This window comes from Apium graveolens, chromosome 6, assembly GCF_009905375.1.
Source record: "Apium graveolens cultivar Ventura chromosome 6, ASM990537v1, whole genome shotgun sequence".
In the NCBI taxonomy this organism is placed as follows: domain Eukaryota; kingdom Viridiplantae; phylum Streptophyta; class Magnoliopsida; order Apiales; family Apiaceae; genus Apium; species Apium graveolens.
Window position 1 is genome coordinate 64,804,444 of NC_133652.1, and position 11,318 is coordinate 64,815,761.

Sequence of the window (11,318 nt, forward strand, 5' to 3'; positions counted from 1 at the left end):
AACCCCATGCTTTTAAGGAAAAAGTGTTTTACAAATTTTCCGGAAACTGCTGAATTCAAAATAAAACCTCACCAAAAATCTTGTGTTTTCATATTTTGCATCAAAACATGCACCAATAAGAAAATATATTACCAAATAATGATTATGATTTTTCTTTTTGATCAGCATTCCCAAAGCCTACATATTACCAGTTAATTCTCTGCACACCATACAAAACTCAAAAGGCATAACAAATATTAACCAATATTATTTACCTCGCCATAACCATTCATTAGCTAGAAAGTATTTAGTTTAAACACCTTGGGTACACAAACTACAGTTACTACACACACAACCAATAATGTCTACCTCGCTGGTCTTTTCACCCTGCACCAGATATTGTAATTATACCTCTGATATCAAACATTTAGTATAAAATTGTGCACATCTATCCTTATTCCTTCCTAACATACCTTAACTAGATTAATCAAAATAACCTTAAAATTCCACAGTCCACCTGCTTCTACTGGCATGACAACCTTTTTGGTTCATAAAAACAATTGAAAAGATAAGGAAAATATCATAGAACCAGATGACTGTGATTCTTTAATACTGATTACATAAAGGTAGAATAAAAAAGAGAAAACCAAGAAAGGAAGCAATTTAAAGTTCTAAGAAGCAAATGTCAAGACAGCATCAAGCCTTCTAAAAACCTCACTCAATTGTACACCATATACTTCGGAGTGGCACTAAACTTTTGATACCCTTTGATAACTTTGTTGACAGCATCAAGGAAATCCTTCTCGGTAACAGTTTTTCTTCTTGCACGAATGGCATACATACCGGCTTCAGTACATACACTTCTTATGTCAGCTCCTAAATTTAAGAAAAATGAAAAAATAACTTTGTTAAGAAATCAGAATCAAATTTTTTCATCAAGAAACTATGCGCTACAATTTAAGACAACAATGCCACGCTCTACTACAAAAACCCAAATACATGGTGAGAAAAAAACAATAAAAAGCGGATATACATGACACTTCTTAAATGCCAGACTGACACAATGAATTGCTTTTTAAAACAAAAAAGGCGAACCCTCTCCATCTTAGTTTTTTTTTCTGACTAGTAAAGTTATGATGCCACTGCAATCCTTGTGCAACATATTCCCACAATAAAATTCATTAACTTATGGGCCAAGACAGAACTGTAAATATTACTGGCCCTAGTCTCCTTTCAACAATTATACATTTTATTTGTCTGAACTCAAACCCCATCCACCAACTCAAAAAAGGCACAACAATTGCAGGCATCGTCTAAGAACCCACCAAGAGGAAACAACTGATATAAAATAAGGAACTTAGGTACTATGGTACATGCAAATAAAAAAGGGAGCATGTGCCAAGGAAATTTGGATAAGTTGTTAGACAAATCAATCTATCATGCAGATCTTTTCCACAAAACTAAAATGGCAGGCATGGCAAGAAAGGGAAAAAACTATCTTGACTAATGAATTTTGCGACTTCTTTCAAGAATTCGGAACTAAGAACCCTCTTCACCAATTCTGACTATATTTATAAAATAGCAGACTGCTAAAAAAAACATGTTCTGTGATTCAAGTAGCAGCCTATACAACCATTTTTTTCCAAGTGATAAAGAGTATGACTTATACGTACTTGGGAGAAAAACGAAACTAAGAAGTAGACTTAATTACAGTTATTATCTCATAGTGTAGGAGTTGTTGGATGTGGAAATAAAAAGGCCCAACTGCAAAGACATACCAGTGGCATTGGGGCAGAGTCGAGCTAATAGTTCAAATCGAATGTCCCTTTCACAGTTCATAGTTCGAGTATGGATCTTAAATATCTGTGTTCTACTTTCCAGATCAGGCAGCCCGAACTCAACTTTACGATCTAACCTCCCAGGGCGTAGCAGTGCTGGATCAAGTGTGTCGGGCCTGAAAAAGATATGCAACCAACAGAAAACATGGAAGTAGTTAGCAAATTGTAACAGCAGCAGCGTTTACACCATTTTATGTTCTGGTTCAAGGCAAAAACATTTTTAGACAACTTCAGTACATGAATATCTAAACGAAAATATGCCCTCACCCCTACCACAATAATGCATCTTTAAATACAGCAGTGCAAAACACCATATATGAAGAAAAAAAACAAGGTACATATAATGAACAACAATATATATATATATAGGCAAAATACGAGGTCAATAAGAAAGCAAATGAGTCCACGACTATTTTTTCTTTCAAAAGCATTTAGAAAATGGAACACCGTATTACGTACATCTTTATGCACATAATGGTACATGCTAAACAAATCCCAGCCACACAATTTGTTGTCATTATCAGTCGAACTGGAATAGAAACTAGCTACACAGAAATAAGTTACAAACACTTGAACAAAATAGCAAAACTTAACCTGTTTGTTGCCATCAAGACCTTGATATTTCCACGAGCATCAAAACCATCAAGCTGATTTACAATTTCAAGCATTGTGCGTTGAACTTCATTATCTCCACCTGCACCATCATCGAAACGTGCACCTCCGATGGCATCAATTTCATCAAAAAACACTATGCAAGCCTTTTTAGATCGTGCCATCTGCCATTTAAAAACTTTAGTGAGATCCAATATATCTAAAGCACAAAAAAGGTTTTTGATAACAGTAACAGCTCACAATTGTTGACCTGAAAAAGTTCGCGAACCATACGAGCTCCCTCACCAACGTACTTTTGAACAAGCTCACTTCCAATAACACGAATAAAACAGGCATCCGTTCTATTAGCTACTGCTCTTGCTAACAGCGTTTTGCCAGTTCCGGGAGGACCATAGCAGAGTACTCCTTTAGGAGGGTCGATTCCAAGCTTTACAAACTTCTCAGGGTGAAGCATAGGGAGCTCAACGACCTAAACCAAAATTAAATGAACCGTGTAATATCACAGAACTGCAATACATGCATTGCAGAGGACCACAAAGACAAAATCAATATCAACATTCTAGGTACCTCTCGCATCTTTTCTATCTGCTCCTTACATCCACCTACATCATTATATGTAACATCAGGCTTCTCTTCTACTGTCATCATGGTTACACTTGGATCGATTTTTGGAGGCAGAGGAATCTGAATTTGATATTTGTTCCGATCAACACTGAAAAAGGAGTATCACAACAAATATGTCAAGGTCAAAAATCTAAAGAAATTGATCTACCCCACAAAAACACTATTCTAAGCACTTCTCAAAGTCAGTTGATATGGTACTTTTTACTACACTACTGTGACAAACGGAGTTCAGAAAATAAAATTGTGATGAGTGGTACATACACTGTTGCACGATGGGGAATGGATGTGATCACTGAGGCGAAATTTTACATATGTTATTATTTAGTTTATAATTATTTAGTGTAGGAAGAAATAAATGTATTTATTTATACATTTTATATACTGGCTATTAGTTTATTAAATTTGTAGCTTATTTATACGAAGCCCAATTCTTTTAGGCTTTAATCCATCAGGTTATGCTAGTACGGAAATATACCCTAGATAAGTCATATAATCCCCACATATTATAGAAGGCTTGATTATTGGAATCTATGCTATACTATTATAAGCGAAACATGGTTTCGTTTGGTCGGTTGGTTAACATCTTCCTAAAAAGTTTGTTAACACCCTCCATAATAAAGTTTAAGCAAATATAATTTATATTAAAAAAATTAAAACATGTATTTAAGATTACTACAAACTCTATGAATTATTAGCCAAATTAATTTCTAATTATACTCAACTTTGTAGAGAACCAAACACTTCCAAAATTAATTTTAGTAATTCAAATTAAAATATAACAAAATAATTAACAAACCGAGAAAAAGTAGAAAAATAATATTAAAAAACAATACCAAAACATTCAGATACATCACTTCTATCCAAGACTCCCATTTTTTTATAAGTTCTGCACCTGCGACCGATACGCTGTAGTAGGAGAACTTTTTAAAATTTTAACTATTTAATTTTGAATTCTTCAATAATATAATACATACAAAATAATACATAAATATTTTAAATTCATTAATCTCAATAATATATAATTATTATCTTTTAAAATTTATTTTTATAAAATAATAAAATAATAAAATTACAAATATTATAATCAGTCCGTGCATCGCACGCACGGGTTATAAGCTAGTATCAATGAATGATTTGAGTCTCTGTTTTGTGGGTTGCAATCCATAACTTCTCTACCTTTTGCGGTTGAGAAATCCTTGGGATAATGGATTTATGGCATTTAATCCATGCAACGTTATCTTCTTATCATTTTTATATCATATATTTATCTCTTCCTAAATCCATCTGCAACATTGCACCACCCAAATGCCATAACTTCAATCAACGAAAAACACTTCAGTTATAAAGTTTGAAAAATTGCCCCTGCATTTGTTCGAACTCGAAGGTAGTCTCAAATAATACTTCTTTGAAAATACATCGCAAGTCACAAAGCAACTAAAAAACTTCTATCACCTTGGACTAACTTCATTACTAAACTAAATTTCAAAATTCTATTGGCCCTTTACAGCAGTGCAATAATATATCCACCCATACATGTTACAAATCGTGTAGAAGTAGAAAAATTAGCATGTCAGGTCTCACAAGATAAGGACATGCATAAAGCTGTTTAATAGTTAAAATGGTTATATCAAACAGCAATATAAGATAAGTAAATTACCCAACACGCATGCCTTCCTCAATATCAGTAGGTGAAACTTTGTCACCCAGCCCAACGACAAACTGCAATCAAAAAAATAATGTAACAAATATACACAAAGAGATTCGCACAGATTTAAATTTTGGTAGAGTCAAATTACACAGAACATACAATAGAAATTAGTTATATTCAGAAATGCATACAATCATCTGAAATAATTAAATGTTATATAAGATCAACTATATAGGGATATCTACATTTTTCTTAATTCAAATGTCCTTAAAAGTTGCAGGAGTTACCAACAATGATGTTACAAATTAGGAACAAATGTTCTAACAGAGCATTTCCTATGGGTATATTGCCAATTTGCATGTTCCCACAAGAAAATACAAAGGCAACAATAGTTATATGTTACAGGAGCTAACACAGCACAGCCAGAGACACAGTTAACATGAATCAAAGAAAGAGAGAGGGCATAGCTCATCTAGCTGGTTTGTTAATATCTGTTTGCATTTTGAGTATATATGCAGCAACTATATATTTATAGTATTTCTTACAGGTTTGATCAGATGAAACATCCACAATCATCAAATTACCACAACAAGAATGAAGAAATTACATAGTGGACAAAAGCAAACCTTCGCAATCTGTTTAACGTTAATAACATATTTCGCATCTTCCGTGTTTGGGTTAATTATCTTTGTGCATCTTGCTACCTGCTTGCAAAAACAAGTCAGCTCTTCATAACAAATTTATGAATTGAAAGGGGGTCGGGCTGTAAGAAACCAGACCTGCAGAGGTTGCTCTTCCTGCATCATTTGTTTATCAGAAACAAGATCCCACTGACTGGGTGCGGCCAAACCAGTGTCAGACTCCTTAATACCTGTGCAACAATGATACCGACTAAACATAACAATAAATGAATGATTAGCATCAGGGGTGGAGCATGCATATTAGATACATACCACATAGATCATTGATCTTTTTTGCCATTTCTTTGATTTCTTTCTCTGCATTTTTTATGGTATTGGAGTAAGGTCCCAATCCCTGCAGAAGATAATTAAAATGTTCAATATAGCTCACACACCAAAACATAGAAACAACCAGTATGTCTAAGATACGACAGATGCCAGGTATTGTTCACAACCTATTAGCAAACGGTGCTAATTAATCATTTTACTGTTGCAACTATACAAATTCATAATGATTTTCCACTTTGCTGAGATAACCCGATTAAAAATTTTAGTATCAAAAAGGTAGCCTTTACTTATATAATCCAAGGATATCAAACTTGGTACTTACGAATGAGCCTGTTCTAAAATCACCAACATAAACCTTTCACTTCCCATATATGCTTACTTTTCCTATTTTCTATTTTTAAAACAACAAATCAAATTCAAATACTTACTTTACCATCAGAAACAACAAATGTGTTGTAACAAATAGTGTTTACCTAACAAGAACTCTTGAGCCATACTAATAAATAAACAAGTAAAAAACACAATTCCACTCCATTTATCAATATAACCACAAGCTAATAGAAGTAAACAGCATTCATCTAATTATATATCAGCAAAAATTAATCCACAAAACAATATAAAGGAGAAATTAATAAGAATATGGATCTGAAATAGCTCAATCCCAAAGGGCGTAAGATCCAGAACGCGAGAACGGGAACATAACAATAGTAATTACTGTAAGAGTAAAGAGATGTATACAGACAGAGGGGGGAGAGAGAGAGAGAGAGAGAGAGAGGAGTATACATAAGTTTTGAGGAGAGCGATGTCATCTTCATCGAGAGGCCTAGGGTTTTTCTCATTCCTAATTTCATCTTCAATTGACTCTGCTTCCGGTGGTGCCATCTCTCTCTCTGTAAATATATCTCTCTTCTCTCACTTCGTCTCTCTTCAATTATTTTTGTATATAGGTATCTTGCAAAACAAACCAGAATAGAATCGAGTCGGAATTACTTTACTGTTGTGAACTTATGTGGACGTACATCACGTGCAATGCACCAGATATCCAAACTCCCTTTCTATTTTAAAAACATTCCAATTTTAAAATGTATAAAATCAAAACGAAAACAGAAGAAAAGAAAACGTGTTGTAAATCTTGAATTACTGGATAATGTATGACTTAATAAATACGCATATAGAGAGAATAGAAGTTGAAGGGAGAATTGTATTTCAATATGTTTTTCAGTGTGTCTGATTTCAATAACCGAAGGGAAAAGAGTATAGCCTCCCCTGAATAAAATGTCTCACATTTTGACATTTTGATGTAGCAAACTTTTTAACCTCCGCATACCCATATTATTTCTCAGCTTCTCAAATGTTGATGTAGGTAGTGACTTTGTAAGTATATCCGCCAGATTATCGCTTGAGCGAACTTGTTGGACATCAATATCACCATTTTCTTGACGTTCATGAGTATGGAATAATTTTGGCAATATGTGTTTTGTTTGATCCCCTTTAATATATCCTTCCTTAAGTTGGTTGATGCAGGTCGAGTTATCCTCGAATAAAACTGTAGGACTGTCCGAAATACTTGATAATCCACATGATTCTCGAATATGTTGAATGACCGACCTTAGCCAAGTACATTCTCTGCTTGCTTCATGAATTGCTAGTAACTCTGCGTGGTTTGATGAAGTTGCAGCCATAGTTTATTTTGTAGACTTCTTAGAGATAGCAGTATCACAATATGTAAATAGGTAACTTGTTTGTGATCGCCCAAAGTGAGGATCTGACATGTATCCCGCATCTGCATATCCAACTAGCCGTGATCTTGAATTATTTGGGAAGAATAGTCCAAGATCGATTGTCCCTCGAAGATATCTGAATATATGTTTGATTCCATCCCAATGCCTTTTAGTAGGGTCAGAACTAAATCTTGCCAACAGGTTCACTGCAAATGCAATATCAGGTCGTGTATTGTTTGGAAGATATATGAGAGCGCCAATTGCATTGAGATATGGAACTTCAGGTCCAAGAGCCTCTTCATCTTGTTTTCTAGGACGGAAAGGATCCTTTTCAACCTCGAGTGATCGAACAACCATTGGTGTGGTTAGTGGATGAGCTTTGTCCATGTAGAACCGATCAAGAATCTTTTCAGTGTAGTTTGATTGATGAACAAATATTCCCGAAGATAAGTGCTCCACCTGTATACCTAAACAAAATCTTGTCCTTCCAAGATCTTTCATTTTAAACTCATTTTTCAAATAGTTAGCAGCATTAGTAATATCTTCAGTAGTACCGATAATATTCAAATCATCCACATATACAACAATAATAACAAAACCAGTTGATGATCGTTTAATGAAAATACAAGGACACACTTGATTATTAACATATCCATCATTCAATAAGTATTCACTAAGTCTGTTGTACCACATACGACCAGATTGTTTCAAAGCATACAATGATCGTTGTAATTTAACAGAATATAAATGTCGAGACTTAGTGTCCTCAATATTTAATCCTTTAAGAATTTTCACATAAATATCACTATCAAGTGATCCATATAGGTATGCTGTCACAACGTCCATCAAATGTGTTTCTAGTTTTTCCATACAAGCCATACCCATTAGAAAACGAAAAGTAACTTCATCCATCATAGGAGAGTACGTTTCCTGGTAATCAAAACCAGGTATTTGAGAAAATTCATGGGCTACAAGCCGGGCTTTATATCTCACAATTTCATTTTTCTCATTTCATTTTCGTACAAATACCCATATATTCCCGACGGGGACTACACCAGCTGGTGTTTGGACTGCAGGTCCAAATACATTTCTCTTGCGCAAGGATTGCAATTCTTCTTGAATCACAATTTTTCATTTTGGCCAATCATCTCGGTGTCGACACTCTTCCACACTTTGTGGTTCAGGATCGGAGTTCATAATAATATCATATACCACGGAAAAAGCATATACATCATCAACCTCAATACTCCCACAATCCAGTAATTTCGCGTTATGGACATAATTCATTGTGATTTCATAGTTTTCAGGTACCTTTGCTTCTGTGGAAGCATTTGCCACTTCTGGGGCATGTGCCACTTCTGGGGCAACATTCTCTTCCGGAGGCAATCTCACGTCTGGGAGTTTTGTTATAGCCACTTCAGGGGCTTGAACCTCTTCAAGAGGCAATACCACTTCTGGGGTATTTTCTGAAAGTTTTGCCAGTTCTGGGGCAATTCCAATCAATTTCTGTTTTCGTGGTACAATATCTTTTGCACCAATAGGTCTACCACGCTTCTGGCGTGGCTTTGAATCACCAATCAATTCTTCAGGAATTGATTTCTTAGTAGGGATTTCAACTCGTGCCGGAGCATTAACAGTAGGTATATGTGATCTTATAATATGTCTAGAGTCACTAAAAGCATCCGGCATTTGATTAGCAATATTTTGCATATGAATAATTTTTTGAACTTCAGATTCACATTGATTAGTACGTGAATCAATAGAATTTAATCCTGATGCATTCCATGATATTTCGGAATTTAATTTATGCAAATCATTATCTCCCCTAAATTAGGGAACATGGATTCATCAAAATGACAATCAACATAGTGAGCAGTAAAAACATCACCAGTTAATGGTTCCAGATACCTTATAATAGACGGAGAATCAAAACCAACATATATACCAATTCTTCTTTGAGGTCTCATTTTAGTTCTTTGTGGTGGTGATATAGGAACATACACAACACAACCAAATGCTTTTAAATGAGATATATTAGGTACTTGACCAAGAACTAATTCATGAGGGGATTGTTTGTGGTAAGCAGAAGGCCTTATTCTAATTATATTTGCAGCATGAAGTATTGCATGACCCCAAACAGATATAGGTAACTTTGCTCTTAGGAGTAAGGGGCGGGCAATAAGTTGAAGTCTTTTAATTAAGGATTCTGTTAAACCATTGTGTGTATGTACGTGAGCTACCGGGTGTTCGACTAAGATTCCTACTGACATACAATAATCATTAAAAGTCGCAGATGTAAATTCAGCAGCATTATCTAGTCGGATTGATTTAATGGGATGGTCAGGAAATTGAGCTCGGAGTTTAATTATATGGGCAAGTAATTTGGCAAAGGCTGTATTTCGGGTTGTAAGTAGACATACATGAGACCATCGAGTTGACGCATCAATTAAAACCATAAAGTACGTAAATGGGCCAGAAGATGGATGAATAGGACCACAAATGTCACCTTGAATTCTTTCTAAGAATTTCGGGGACTCGGTTTGAAGCTTAATTGGGGATGGTCGGATAATCAATTTTCCTAAGGAACATGCTGAACAATGAATTTCATCTTGGGATATCATCTTTTGAGTTTTAAGAGGATGTCCCACAGAATTTTCAACGATACGACGCATCATGAATACTCTTGGATGACCGAGTCTTTCGTGCCAAAGGGAAAGTAGTTTTGGGTCTATAACTTTGGGGATGTTGACATTATGAGATTCAAGAACTCGTATACTCGTAATATATAATCCTGAAAAAACCGAATGGAATTTTTCTAAGACCCTTTTATTGTCAACGATGTTTGAGGTGATGAGAAGGTATTCTTTTCCATTTTCATTAGTAGTTTTAACGTGAAACCCATTAAGACGGATATCTTTAAAACTTAGTAGGTTTCTAGTTGACTTGCTAGACTATAGAGCCTCTTGTATGTGTATGTGTGTCTTATTTGGCAGAAGAAAACTAGCTTTCCCAAAATCTTCTATTATATTTGATGTACCTGATACCATCCAGACATGTGAGTTAGTTTTAGTCAACTGTGAGAAGTATTTCCGTCTCTGTAAAATAGTGTTATTCCTAGAAGACTAACAATGAGATTTACAGAAGGGGGGTTGAATGTAAATCTCAAAACTTTTTCAAGTTTTGAGCAGTTTATAAAGTTGTGTGTTCAAGAAGAACAAGTGTGTGAATTGCTTTAAGCTAATACAGACAGATATATATTCAAGCACAAATGTAAAGAACACAACAGACCTTAAAAACTTTTCTGGTGGATTTGTTGTTCCACCAGAGATGGTGTATTAGAAAATCTGTGTTCAACAATGTTGATCACAGCTGCATCCTAGTACAAACTAGATGAATTTTCTCTCAAGATATTTCTTAACAGCTCTGGAAAAATCTATCTAATTACTAGCTTCTTCTTGGTTCATATATATTACCAAGTGTACAAGTGAAAAACAATATAAAATTACAATAGTAAAATAAGTTCTTCACTTGCTTCTTTTCCTGTTCACTCAAGTACTTTGTTGACTATTGCAACTTTGTACAAAAGAAGAACGGCTGCTTTTTCTGTTGATCCTGAAATTCGGCTACCACATCTCAGTTTTCTCTGTCAACCCACGTGCCTCTGCTTGTAGGTACAACTACCACTTATCAACGGCTGATTAGCAGAACATCCGTTGAAGCTTTCATCCGTTGATGACTTCATCCGTTGAAGGATGTTATCCGTTGAAGCTTTCATCCGTTGATGCTCTCATCCGTTGAAGGATGTTATCCGTTGAAGCTTTAGAGACATCCGTTGAAGCTTAGCTTCTCATCCGTTGAAGGTCTTTTAAATCATCCGTTGATACCACTTCATTTATACAAAATTACAAGGCATGAAATATTTACAATT

The 11,318-nt window shown here is 35.0% G+C and overlaps 1 protein-coding gene across 1 annotated transcript; it reads right to left on the reverse strand.

Moving 5' to 3' along the window:
* Window positions 1-539: 539 nt before the first annotated feature.
* On the reverse strand, window positions 540-6,641 carry LOC141666758 (26S proteasome regulatory subunit 7 homolog A-like). Its single transcript, XM_074472933.1, has 10 exons — window positions 6,453-6,641; window positions 5,655-5,736; window positions 5,481-5,572; window positions 5,328-5,405; window positions 4,711-4,772; window positions 2,997-3,141; window positions 2,680-2,898; window positions 2,412-2,593; window positions 1,758-1,933; window positions 540-855 (listed from the first exon to the last, which is right to left on the reverse strand). The coding sequence occupies exons 1-10, from the start codon at window positions 6,549-6,551 to the stop codon at window positions 698-700; spliced, it is 1,293 nt and encodes a 430-aa protein (XP_074329034.1). The 5' UTR covers window positions 6,552-6,641; the 3' UTR covers window positions 540-697.
* Between the last annotated feature and the right edge of the window lie 4,677 nt (window positions 6,642-11,318).